We start from the raw sequence: 13,591 nt of genomic DNA on the forward strand, positions 1-13,591 counted from the left end.
TGATTTGAGAGCGGTCAGCTGGCTGTGGTTGTACACCACCTCTTGTCTGGGCAACGTGTATTCAGCAGTATAATTAATCACTTACATGAGTGAGTTCTTACAAACTCCTGTGTACTTCATCATCAGTTTTTGTCCCTGCACAGATTTGTTTCTAGTGCTGCTGGCTGCCTTTTTTTTTTTCCTCCTTTCTATGCAGTGTTGCATAGCAGTGTGACTTTTTTGGCTCAATTTCCTCTGGAAAAGGGGCTTGTAAGCCCACGCCTGGAGCACGTGTCTGTGTGGCCATCAGACCCGCTCTCTTCCATTGCTTCTGGCACTTGCTCCTGCTCCATCAGATGTGGCCGAGGGCCGGGGGTCTGGGAGGCACCGGGGACAGAGGGACATCCCTGTGGTGCCTGTCGGAGCAGGGTAGTCTCAGCCGAGGGAGGGGAAATGGTGAGAAAGCCACAGGAATAGTTGAGAGGATGGTAGGGCAGTAGTTCACCGTCACTGTGCGTTTGTTTGGCAGCATGATAATGCCCAATGTGGCTTCCCCCTGGGGTGGAGAGCCCACCCTGCAGTTTTCTTTCCTTGGATGCTCCTTCTCAGGGCTGTGGGACGTCCGTGCACACGCACATCCACGCAAACAGGCAGATGCGCTTGTGTGGTCCCTGTCAGTACAAGCTTGCATGCTGGTGGCATTTCTCTTTAATCTGGTTTCTTAGTAACCCGCCTGGATTGGAAATTTCACAAGAAAACCAGTGCATTCAAAAGCAGGAGCTGATGAGAAGGCTTCCCTTTTATTTTTGCCTTGATTCTGCCTTTAAATTCAATGTTCTTGAAATGAAAGAATAAGCGACTCACAAGCAGATGGCAACAAACCCGGCATGCTAGCCCATGAAGAGAAACCATCAAGTGTGTTTTTTGGCGCGCTGCCACGTAGTTAGATGTTATACTGTTGAAACAGGCTCATTGACCTGACTGTTTAACCTGCTGGCAGTTTAGGCTTCTCTCCATCCACACTGTTAATCTGAAGTTGTAGGTGACAGAATAATTGGAGAAGAAAACAAATAACCCAATCGATTAAATCCAGGAGCAGCATAAGAGCAGAAGTGTTTGTTGCCTGGGGAAACAAGAGACAGTCGTGTTCCCTGTCCGGTTCCTTTCCCCAGTGTCCCTGTCCCTAGTGTCCCTAGCGTCCTGTCCCCTGGCACCACTGCGGCCATCGCTCCCGTGTCCCCTGGACGAGGCCCTGGGATACGCCGGGGGGTCCAGTTACCATCTTCTGCTGCTTGGGCTGCCCCCACATCTTTATCTTCTCCTTTTTCTGCTGATTTTGCAATTTTGCAAGGATAGTTGTCCTTGAGAGGAAAAGCATTGCAGGTTTGCTGTGCTTGCCACCACTCTCTGTGTTGTCTAAACTTAAAAGCCACAAAATTCACACTGATGAAATTTCACGAGCGTCAGACTGGGAAGAGCAGGGAGAATGTTTTTGACAGAATGTCATGGCTGTGTTTTTCTGGCACAGGTTATTTGAGGGCAGGAGCGAGGGGAACATTGCAGTTGTACTCTTGACATTTTGTTCCCATAAATTTGGGTTTCAGGAAAATGGAGCACTGCAGCCCTTTGCGTTGTTGGTGGAAGTTCTGTATGAGGGCGTGTGGATAGATCTGAAACAGACTCTGCAGTCAGCAGGACTGTGACCGGCGCGGTCTGTCGCTGTGGCGGGTGGGTGAAGGGCTGGGGGAGCCGCAGCGGGGGCTGTGCTGGGGCCAAGTGGTGGGACCGGGGGCTGCGGGGCTGCAGGGGCTGCGGGGCTGCAGCTGTGGGGGCTGCGGTGCTGCAGGGGCTGCGGTGCAGGGGCTGCGGTGCTGCAGGGGCTGCGGTGCTGCAGGGGCTGCGGTCCGGGGGCTGCGGTGCTGCAGCTGTGGGGGCTGCGGTGCTGCAGGGGCTGTGGTGCAGGGGCTGCGATGCTGCAGGGGCTGCGGTGCTGCAGGGGCTGCGGTCTGGGGGCTGCGGTGCTGCAGGGGCTGCGGGGCTGCAGGGGCTGCGGTGCTGCAGCTGTGGGGGCTGCGGTGCTGCAGGGGCTGCGGTGCAGGGGCTGCGATGCTGCAGGGGCTGCGGTCCGGGGGCTGCGGTGCTGTAGGGGCTGCGGTGCTGCAGCTGTGGGGGCTGTGGTGCTGCAGGGGCTGTGGTCCGGGGGCTGCGGTGCTGTAGGGGCTGCGGTCCGGGGGCTGCGATGCTGCAGGGGCTGCGGTGCTGTAGGGGCTGCGGTGCTGCAGCTGTGGGGGCTGCGGTGCTGCAGGGGCTGTGGTGCAGGGGCTGCGATGCTGCAGGGGCTGCGATGCTGCAGGGGCTGCGGTCCGGGGGCTGCGGTGCTGCAGCTATGGGGGCTGCGCTCGCGTCCTGCCACAGCGGTCAGCTGTGCTGCACACAGCCGGGAGGGAGCTGCTAATACGTGTGAACTCAGGGCAGTCATGTCAAATATACTATTCAAATGTCTTTTTTAAATTAGCACAATCACTTGTTTTAGGGGAGTAATTGTGGTAAGGCTGCATGCAAGTAGACACCCAGTTTTGCATATTTATTGCATGAAGAATGGGGCATTCAGTGTTTCATGCCTGAGTACTGCACTGAATGTCCAGAGAACACGGTGATGGATTGATGATGCTCATGCTGATGAGTCAATTACTCTTCATGCATGAATGTTTCTTCATTTAAATGTTCAGAAATCATTCAAAAACTTGACAAGAATTAAATCAGTTTTGTTTATCAAATTGGATTAAAGTAACTGTATTCCCATATGGATGGGGGCAACCAGATTTAATGTTACTTTGCATATTGTTCCAGTCTCATCTTGGTGGGGATAGTTGTCCGGTTTAGGAAGTAATTTTTTTTTAAAGGAGAATAAAAAATCTTAATGAGCACATCATCACATTTCTCTGCAGACTTTTATCTCATTGCCTATGTTGTTGTTATACGTAATTCAGGAGAAGGCTCTGGGAAGGGCAGGTGCTCGTGTAACTGTGTGCAGGGCCGGGCTGCTGCTCGGCTCTCGATGTGGTCGGGGCTTTTAGGTTTCTTTCCCTCAGGCATTTTATAATCTGTTTAACATAACACAGTCATTTGTCTTGTTTGCTGGCTACTTAATAGATGGATTTGTGGTTTTCGTAATTACTATATGAACGTTAATAAGACGTGATATCTTTTATTAATTAACAGTTTCCCACATTTGTTTTTCTGAATGACATGAAGTAGATTATATGTAAATATTAGTGACATACAAATATTAGTTTTGCAATGTTAGCATTGGGAGAAGTCGTGCAAACTTTTAAGGCTCCCCATGGTGTCCTTTTTATTTTCTCCCCTGAGCTATACTTTGTAATTACTCTCTAGTATAGTACCATGCTGGTTTTGTGTTTTGTTAAAGGTTGGTATCTCCTTAGTGCAAAGAGAGCACAGACCCAGCCGGTGTCCTGAGCCATTCTCTATATATATCCTGCCTACGTGCTGTTCTACCATCCCATTTATATTCTTGTGTGATGCTCACATCCCATCTTTCCTTCTGGAGATTTCCAAAAGTGGGTGCAGCCGTTTCTGGGAGCTATTGCCATAAAACGGCTGAAGAGCAGAATGGAAACCGATTCCTGTTGTCCTGGGGCCAGCGAGGGGCTGGGACCGCAGGGCTGGTTTGCACGGGGGAGACCTTGGTCACCCCAGCCCTTGTGCCGAGTCTCCAAAAACGGGGGTTGTTTCTGTTTTGTAATGGGGCAGCCCCTTCTGTTAGCAGGCACAGACGGGTCCCAGGCACACACAGGGGGCCAGCGCCGCGTGGCCCCGAGCTGACGTTGCACCAGAGGTACCTGGAGGTCCCGTGGAGGACGAGGCTCAGCCGGGGAGCCATGGGTGGAATCGGAATGCTGAATTTCAGGTGTTGGAGAGGAGGAATGTGATGGGGATGAGGTGGGAGGACGGGCCATGCCGAGGGCCGCGCCGCGGGGCTGCGGACGCTCCCTTTGCCGCTCTGAGTCGCGGAGAAGCAGCGTTACTGGTTGAATTTCAGACCACGTGCGTGTAAGAAATGGTGAACGGGAAAAGCATTAACACCCCTGACCCTCTGTTAATGCTTAGATGCTTCCGACACGAACGCAAATAATGTAAGCTGAAAGGTTCCATTGTAAAGGGCTTCATTTTATAGGATGATGTAGTGAACAGTTTATATCATCGGGTAATGACGATGTGTGAAGGCGGGTGTGACGCGAGCGTGCTGCAGTGGCCCTGGGTGCAGCCGCCGTCTCCCCGCGCTCCCGTCCGGTGCCGGGGCTCCCGGCGCGGGCAGGAGCCCCGAGCGCGCCCGGCGCTGCGGCGCCGGTGGGACCTGCGCCCCGAGCCGCGGGGGCCGCTGCCTCACAGCGTGCTGTGCTCACTGCTCGTGATCTTTCCCATACCAAAATAGTTTCGTGTTTAGAATACGTTCCAGGTTAAGCGGAGTGTGGTGGGGCTGGGTTTCAGGCTGGGTTCATGGTGATGTTCATTGTCAACAGCGCGAGCCTGTGCCAGGGCAGCCGGGAGGGACGTGGTGCCAGCGGCAGCTCCGCCTGCGCTGGCTGCTGCTTTGTGACTGTCACTGAAAATCTACAAGCTCCTGTGAACGCTGAAACAGCCCGCAAATAGCTCAGTGCCGACAGGCTCTCTTGGCTGTCTGGTGTTCAATACTGCAGCCAACAACTGCTTTATTTCACCTTACCCCATTGTGCATCATCCACCAGCCTGGTTTTGACACCACGTCCACCCTGCCGATGGTTGGAACTTCAGCTGCTCCGGGTGCAGGTCAAGACTGCTGCTCTGCCAGGCAGGCAGTTTCCTTTTCTTCGGGGAATTAATCCTGTCTGACTGATTAGCTTTTGTGCTTTCCATTTTACAAGGATGGCCAACCTGCATCGGGACGTTCTTCTCTCCTAGATGACATTTGAGGACAAGCAGAATGATTTTTATAAAGTAATAAACCCAGCACCAACTTGCAATGCCATAGAACTTACTGTGCTTGTGTTACAAGACGTAGGCAACCCTAGTTAAATTTATACCATGATTTCATTACTTTTTGATGTAGTCCATGTTCAAATTAAATTAAGACAGCAGAGTAACTGCAGTTCAGGATATACGATTCAAAATGACCTAGATGTGTTGGTGCCTCATATTGGCATCCATCCTTTCAAATAAAATCCACCTTTGGAGCCATAAAGAATTTTACATATTTAATGCTAATTTAACAGAAATATATGCTAAATAGTCATTCTCACAAATAATACGTCATCCCAGGATATGTGGGAAGGTATCCAAGTGCTCAGTATAAGACAAACTTGGCTTTTTTCTGCACTTCAAGCTGATCCCAGTTTCTCCTTTTTTTCCGTCTTCCGATCGTGCAGCTGATGGATAAACACTTTGCAAACTATTGGTCGTTTGATGTTTAGCTTTCCAGGCTTTTTTTTTTTTTTTTTTAATTACTACTGTGATGTGTGATTGTCATCTCTGCTCTGTGGAATTGATTTTTGCCTTTGCCTTGATGACTGAAATTTTTTGAGCAGGAGAGCGATGGATGAGAACTAGTTTTTGGCAGCCAGTCGACACACACGTGTGCGTTCACACAGATGTGCACGTTCACACACACGTGCACATTCACACGCACGTGCGCGTTCACACAGATGTGCGCGTTCACACAGATGTGCACATTCACACAGATGTGCGCGTTCACACAGATGTGCACATTCACACACACGTGCGCGTTCACACAGATGTGCACATTCACACACACCCCCCAGCGACAGCCGGTCCCTGCAGCCCGTGCAAAGAGCCCAGCCTGTGCACGGGACGTTTGTGGCCAGCGGATGGAAAGGGCAGGGCTGAGGGGTGCAGCCCGCTGAGGGGAAGCAGATGACCTTCAGTATAATTGTACGATATCTGTTCCACTCAAATGCACACGTGAGTTCACATTTCCCTCCTATATGGTGACCTAACCTAATATGAAACATTTTGGGAGTTGTATCTCTGTGTGAAATAGTGGAATTAACATGGTGATTTTCTTCACCAACTGAGAAGAAATCAACAGGGAAATCCAAGAAAGAAAATATTGCCTTTATTTTTCTATTCTGTTCTCACTAGATTTAGTTATTCAGCCTTGGACTTCCTATACCGGTTGTGTCACAAACAATGTTCCAGTGCTGGCCCCGGTGTCCCGTTGCGCTGCAGCAGGCTGAGCACCGTGGTGTTTGCGCGTCACACGGGCTGTGCGTCCCCGGGACGCCTGCGCTGCTGCCCCGGACCCGGAACCCAGCCCACGCCCGTCCCTGTGCGCTGCAGTCTGTCCGTCCAGTTAAAACCCAAAGGAACAGACCAGACACCAGCACCGACAGGAGCCCTCGTTTGCGGCACGGATCAGAGGAGCTGTTTTCAAGCAAAACTCGCTCCTTAGCATAGACTGTGCCCAACTGGTTCTGATGCACTGATGCTGTAACATGCGGCCTTAATCTTCAGAAATGGCAAATCCTATTTACTGTGTAAGTATTTAAGCTAATTATATCTCTGATGTGAGGAACATGTGACAAACAGTTCACACTGTATCCTTTAAAGGACATTGAAGTCTCAGACCCTCATGAAATATTCTGTGCTTCATTCCATTTTTGGGGTATCGTGTGTGTTCTGCAGTGTATTTAGCAATAATACAATCTAGTAATATATACAAAATTAGTATATTATGCCTAGATCATCCATAAAGGTGGAAATAACTCACAACAGGCTTTTCCTGGAAGCGCGTGTTTGCATTGCAGTTGCACAGTTATGGTATCTGTTGCATTATAGGAGTGATTTGGTAAACAGAAATATAGTTTGGCTTCAGAAGAGCTCCGTTTGAAATCAAACCTGAAAACATGGTTAAGAAAAGTTGTTGTTTCTTATCTACGTATCCCAGGCTGAACTCGCAGGAAGAGTTTCCACTGCTTGTTAGCCCTGACAATTGCAGTGGTTGTCAGTTATCACTGCTTTCCGAAGAGCGAAGAACAAATTGTGAAACCTTGATCATTTAGCACAAAAATGTTTCTTCTTCCGAATGGTTCTGCTGCAATCAAAGCTGCCGAGATTCGATGGTTGCACCTGATGGTGTGGAAGCACCTGGGCCTGTTCGGTGCATGGAGAGCTCTGTGCTGACGCGACCTTTCCGTATTCCATGGGCAGTGTGCACAGAAACACTTCATGTGCAGCATCTGACACTATCTGAGCAAAATCTGTGTAGTTTTGCGCTGAAAAAAAGTGTCCCACTAGCTCAGTTGTAGCTAGTTGGGCATGTACAAAGGGAGAGCAAAGTTTGGGCTGAAAAGAAAATGAGCAAGAAGCTTCCAAAGGCAATGGGCACTGGATGGGGCTGCTCAAAAAAAGGGCAAAAGCAGTAAATAGGCAAAGGGAAGCTGTTTTCAGACATATGCCATTTCTGGCATAAAATTCATAGTGGGTACAGAGTAAAAGTAAAGAAAGGCCTGGTAAAAAGCCCCAGGAGCTGGTCAGTCCAGTTGAAGATCCGAGGGAAGGCGCTTGGAGAGCAGCTGTTCCTAGCCTGGCTGGGTGTGTGGCAGCGCTCGTTACCCGTGTGCTGTTAATCATGTACAGCTTGTACCAGCACCAGGAACAGCGTGGAGCAGGGCAGGAGGCCAAGTAGATCAATTTATCGCACGACCTTTGGGAGGCAGAAGTCTTCGCCTGCTTTGCATTCGATGAACTGGTTCTTCCCGTTCCCGCCCCGCGGTCCTGACCCTTGTTCTCCGTCATTCCTGACCGGGAGGCTGCAGCTTGCCCTCTGCGTCTGACCTGACTGCTCCATTTGCTTCATCTTGCTTTAATCCAGTAAAATATTTGTCTTCCTGGAGTCATGCTAATTCAGGTTCATGTGATTGGGACTTCACCCTGGCTATGGGTTATAGCTTCCCCAGCTTTCTGATGTGGCTTATAGCTGAAAATGTGAGAAACAAACTGCCTTGGTATGGTGAAATCACAGCAGTCTCCTGCGGTGGGCTGCGAGGGAAGCACGAGTGCATGATTCCAGAGACAGGCTGGGGATGCGCAGGAGTCTGGAACCTGCCGTGCGGTTCACACACATTCTCCAGGGCTCTGTCTGCTGGAATCTGTGAGCTGAAGGACTCGGAGCACATCCATAAGTGCGTGGGGAACTGGACATGACGAGAGAAATTGTACAAGAGCTCTAGGTGCTTTCCCTCTCAGAACATTAATTTTATGACATGACCTTCACTCAGGTCAAAAACGAAGTGCAGCCTTTGGTGCGAGCTGCAGGCGGTCGTGCCAGCGCTGGGTTCCCGCACTGAGATGGGCTTTCCGTGGAGGCTGCTCGCCTGCGCTGGGGAGTGCAGACAGTGGGGAGGGCACCCATTGTGTTGTGTCCTTAGTTTGGTAAGTCTGCAAGCACTCCTTGGAGAAAAAACTTTTTTTCCACATAAGAAGACAGCAACCTGGAGTCAGATGTGTTTTCGGAGTGACAGCGGCCTTTCAAAAGCCAATACTGGTCTAAGGGATTGCATTGCTTTATGAAGTAATGATTGGCACAACAAACGTCTTGAATTCTAATTAATTTGCATATGTGTTAAAGTGCACTGTTGAGAAAGATGGTATTTCTGTTTCAAATGTATGCAATTAAATATTTATCCCTGTTGTGATCTCCTCTAGGCACAGTTAGTGCCTCTTCCAAGCACCCCTGCTCCCACCATGTGCTGGATTCCCTGGGGAGCATCTGCAATGCCCCGAAGTGGTGTCAGCTCCCGTGCTCACCAAGAGCCGTGGGGAGACACAGCCCATCTGGCTGTGCCCTCCCATGTGCCCGTTACAGTAAAACACGTCACGGCACACGGGGAAGCTGCTCAGCAGCTCAGTTTCCACCAGCGGGCAAAGATGCTGCAGGCGGGTGCTGGTCCTGTTCCCAGCAGCGTCCCCCGTCCTGGTGCAGGAGGATGTTCCACGCTGCGAAGGGGCAGAGCGGGAGCAGCCTGTCCACCCGCGGGCTCCACCAGCCGGGCTGCCCACCGCTGCCAGCCCTGTCCCCGAGGGGGGACACGGAGCTGAGTGCTCCTGCTGCCGCCAGAGCTGCTCTGCACAGCCCGACCTCCTGGCGGCGTCCAGCATGTGGTGATGGTGCTGTGCTAATGATCAGTTCATCTACAGAAATCACTCTTACAAGTTTAAAATAAATTTTGTTATTTAATAATATGTTGAACAGTTAAAAAAATTAGGCTAGTGTTCTAGCCCAGACCAGTAATTAGGAAAATAGATTTAGTGCTTGTGGATATGAAGGTAAATTAAATGTGGTGGAAGAAGTTTTGTGCTGAGCATAGAATGGGAGGTTTTATTCAATTATTCTTAACATACTGCTTAGGTCCCCCAGAAACCTGTGCATGGGAGCTCTTAAACCTATTCTAATTGAAGCAAAAATCAGTGGAGTGTAAAGTGTCCTGGCTCTTCAAGAGATGTCAAAGTATATGACATGGTAGACACCTGGGGGTTTGGAAAACAGTGACAGCTACAAGCTGACCTTTGGTGAATTTAATCTGCAAATGGATTCCTGCTTAGGACAGCTAATGCTTTTAGTTATTGTAAAGGCTCGTTCCTGGATTTTAAAAAGCTGAGAATAAATGGATTTCATGATGCAGCTCCTATGCGCGTTGCATAACAAACAGGTGGCTTGTGGATGTATTTAAGTGTTATGGTATATTGAAAAACTTTGCAGGACTTATGAATACATAATTATAATTCTTGCACAATGGGGAGAATAATTTTTCTAGTTAATAAAGTAGAAAGGACTTGGCACTTGTTAAAATGGATATACACTGAAGATGGAGCCTGCTGAAAAGAAAGGGAAGGAGGATGTGGATTTGTGTTTATGTTTCTTAAATAGTATTTATAATCATTGCAGGGGCTTGTTGTTCAGCTGAGCATTGCCTTTTGGCTGAGGCTTGCCATCTGAGAGCCCAAGGGAGGATCTGATACGGTGACGTTTCCTTATTGAAAATTGGTCTTCTTCTTTTCTGGCGTTGGGATTGTTAAGATCGCTCCTGTGTCTTACATGCCGTGCACAAGTGCACGCCTGCAGGCAAGCACACGTCGTAGCAGAGGGAATGTGATTCCTGGGTGCAGGGTTTGGGGTTGGTTTTAACCTTCTTTTCCTTCTATCTTTTCCTGCTGGAGGTCCGTATCCTTCCCTTCCCTTCCCTTTGGAGATGAGACCACAAGCACAGAGGTGTCCGTTGGCTCTTCTGAGTCCTGCTGGGCCATGTTCGGATCTGGTCCCCGCGCCGTGCTGTGCACAAGGAGCTACCAGCGGCACACACGTTATTTATAAAGCATGATGTTACTGCTGTGCCTCCTTCTGGCCTGCAAGAGAGCGTGGGCAAATACATCTCTGCTCTTTGCCATGGAACTATGGCCAGGTCCTGTGCCTTGTCACAGTGAGCAGGTTCAGACTAACCTGTGGATCTCACCCACTGCAGCCAAGTGCAGTGTCAGCCACAAATACAATGCGTTTGCTTAATTTAAACATGTGCCTGGTGATTATAGGAAGGAACTCACATTCCAGAATAATTCAGTGAAGGCTTTGGGCATGGACACTCCAGGTTCATGCCTGTCTGATGAATGCTTCCAGGTTGTCACATCGGTGATCCCTGTATTAATGAAGGGCCTATGGTGTGATGTGGTTGACTGACAAATCCTTGAAGTTACGTGTGTGTATGAGTGAGTGCTGAGTTCTCCAAGGTGCAGTTCTACAGGACCTTATATCAACCTCCACAGGACAGCGTGTCAGAAAGCGGCCTGGGGAGGCAGGCGGATGAGAGCCAGGGACTTCACCTTCCTCACAAGGTTGCGGCACGGGGCAGGAAGAGCTTTCCCTCTCTCCTGCCTCTTGTCTGAGGGGATCCGCATGCTCCTCCAGAAGGGGTGCGGCAGTGGTGTGGAGTGCCCTGTCCACGAGACGTGCATACTGGGTGTACTGGAGTCCTTGAGCCTTCTTGCTCGGAGGTGCTCTCTCCTGCGCTTCCCCTGAAATAAGCAGCTCCCAAGGAGGCAATGCAATCCCAGCAGAATCATAAGGTAGGCTGTAAAATCTTGCACCTTCCCAACGAGATTTTAATTATGATACTACAGTTAGGAGAGGAAATAGAGCTGCAGTGCACCACTGTATTTGCAATGTTATCCAGCATCTTTGCTCATTCCTTCTGCATCCCTTATTTCCCCTCCAGTCCCAGTAACAATAACTCTCCACACTGGTGTGGCACCGGGCTGTCAAGACAGCTCCAATGACGTTACAGGGTGAGCCTGGATGGGCGCGCATCTCCTCGTCACCGGTGGACTGGCTGCCTCCACGGCCCTTGCTGCATCCCCTGTCCGGGGACACCCGGTGCTTACAAGCTGTGGCTCTTTTTCTACCAAATAAGGGCCTGGTGTCAGGCTCCGGCTGTGTTCTTGTGTTTGGGGCGGGTGGGTCAGGGAGCAGCACTCCTTCAGGCAGGAGCTTCCTCGGGGGCAGGAGCATTCCCGGGGGCAGGAGCATCCCCGGGCAGGAGCACCTCCAAGCAGGAGCATCCCCCGGGCGCAGGTGCGTCCCCGGGGCAGGGGCAGCGCCGCGCTCCGCCCGCCCGGGCCGTGCGGAGCCGTATGGGAGGAGCCAGCGGGCTCCGCCGCCCCTGCGCCCTCCCCACCGCCGCCGCATTTCGCGGCCGGCCGCCGCGGAGCAGGGCGCGGGGGGGGATGATGGATCCGCGGCTGCGGCTGCTGACGCCCCGCGCCCGCCAGCCCGCTGTCAATGGAGGAGGACGTTGAGACCCGCAAGATCAGCAGCAGTTTCCTGCGAGACCACAGCTATGCCACGGAAGGTGAGCGAGTGCCGCGGGGCGGCGGCCGCTGCCCGCCCGCAGCAGGTGGGGGCCGCCCCCCCAGCATCCGCCCGCATCCCCCCGCATCTTCCCCGCAGCTCCCCGGGCCGCTCTGGCGGGGCTGCTGCTGGCGCCGGGGCCGGGGCCGGGCACCGCTCCTCGCCGGCCGCGCCGGGCAGCCCCGCGGCGGTGGCGGGGGCCGGGGCGGCGGTCCCGGAGGGTCCGTGCGGGCTGCGCCGTGCGCCGGCCCCGCTCCGGTGACTCAGCAGCGCCGGACCCGCTGGATTCCCACCGCCCTCCCGCCGGGCCGGGCGCCCTCGAGCCGGGCATGCGGGGTGCAGCCCCCCGCACGCTGGGGCCGCTGCGCTCGGTCGGGCTGGTCCCTCGGCGGGCGCGGGGAGAGCCGCCCGGCACCCGGCTCGTCGGTGCCGCCGCCGAGCCCGATAACCGCAGCCGCAGTGCCCTGGGCGCGCAGCCCGGCCCCCCCGGGGCGCCTGGAGCCCCGGCCCCGCCTGGCCCCTCCGGGAGCCTCCGCGCCTTCGCCCGTCGCTGCGCTCCTCCAGCGCCTGGGGCGGCCGGCGGGAGCGGGGAGAGCCCGGGCCGGTCCCCTGGCCCTTCCCCGGCGGAGCGGAGCCCGCGGGGCCGGTGCCGCTGCCCCGCCGGGCCGGGCGGTGCTGGTGGCTGCTGGGCTCGCTGGGAGCTGAGGGATGCGGTGGGCGGGCGGCTGCAGAACGGGCTTCATTAGCTTGTGACTACATTAGTGGCTTCCGCAGGTAGCGTGTGACTGTGTTAGGAGGTTAGGAAATACGGCAAATACCAGTGCAATTCTTACTACAGGAATTAAATAGTTGTCTCAGGGCTGGTTTTCTTACAAGCTTCTGCAGGCAACAATACGTATTCTGACTTGTGTGTTGCAGAGGCAAGGAGATGCCAAAACTGTGAGACATGCATAATGTCATAGCCCTGGCGAAGCTTATGGGTGCATTTGAACATGATTTCCTGTAATGGCTCGGGGAGTGGAGGAGACTGTGTGGCCATGTTCAGTTCAGGCATTGGAAAGTGAGCTGCAGCCTGCACATGATGCTGCAGCCTGCCACAAAGAGGCAAGCTCCAGCAGCCAAGGTGGTGATGGAGGGATGGGGATGGAGCAGCAGCTGCCTCTGCCGCCGTTCCTGACAGCCAAGGAGCTGGTGACTTCACATCGGTTCCATCACAACCTCCTTTTGCTCCCTTACATCAGGAGGAATATGCAGCTGCTGTAAAGCAAAATCAACCCCCCTATCCCTCCTGGTAGCACTGACCCCTTGCATGAAACTTCAGAAAACAGACTCCACGCCAGAGAATCTGGACAGGCTTAATTAATAGCTTAATTAGTAGCTGAAGAGGTTTTCCCATACTGTTTCATTCTCCTAAGGCTCTAGAGGAAGCCAACATAGGACCAGACTTCAGGAATTTTATGACTTCAGAACAAGGCTAGAGGAAGGTTTATCTAGCAGGAAAGTCTCTGGCTTGATATAGTAACGGAAAGCTCTGGATAACTGGTGATCCACAGAAAATGGTCATGTGCAGTTTGTGTTGCTTGTGTGTAGCTGAAATGCAAGTGGCAGCCCCAGGACAGGGGGTGTTGCCCCGGTGTATCCCGGACCTGGCTGCTCCCTTTGGGTGTCTCATGCTGCAGGGCCAGCTGGTGCGTG

The 13,591-nt window shown here is 52.6% G+C and overlaps 1 protein-coding gene across 2 annotated transcripts in view; it reads left to right on the forward strand.

Moving 5' to 3' along the window:
- The window catches only part of PPP2R2B (protein phosphatase 2 regulatory subunit Bbeta), a 70,358-nt gene that overhangs the window by 10,281 nt on the left and 46,486 nt on the right, over nt 1-13,591 (forward strand). Inside the window, exon 1 of one of the 2 annotated variants that reach the window (XM_065644140.1) lies at nt 11,720-11,897. The exons of the other annotated variant lie outside the window; for it this stretch is intronic. Coding sequence (XP_065500212.1) covers nt 11,828-11,897 — 70 coding nt within the window. The 5' untranslated portion in view covers nt 11,720-11,827. Of the gene's footprint in view, nt 1-11,719; nt 11,898-13,591 lie in introns of those variants that run through there. 2 annotated transcript variants of the gene reach the window in all.

This window comes from Caloenas nicobarica, chromosome 13 (assembly GCF_036013445.1).
Source record: "Caloenas nicobarica isolate bCalNic1 chromosome 13, bCalNic1.hap1, whole genome shotgun sequence".
In the NCBI taxonomy this organism is placed as follows: domain Eukaryota; kingdom Metazoa; phylum Chordata; class Aves; order Columbiformes; family Columbidae; genus Caloenas; species Caloenas nicobarica.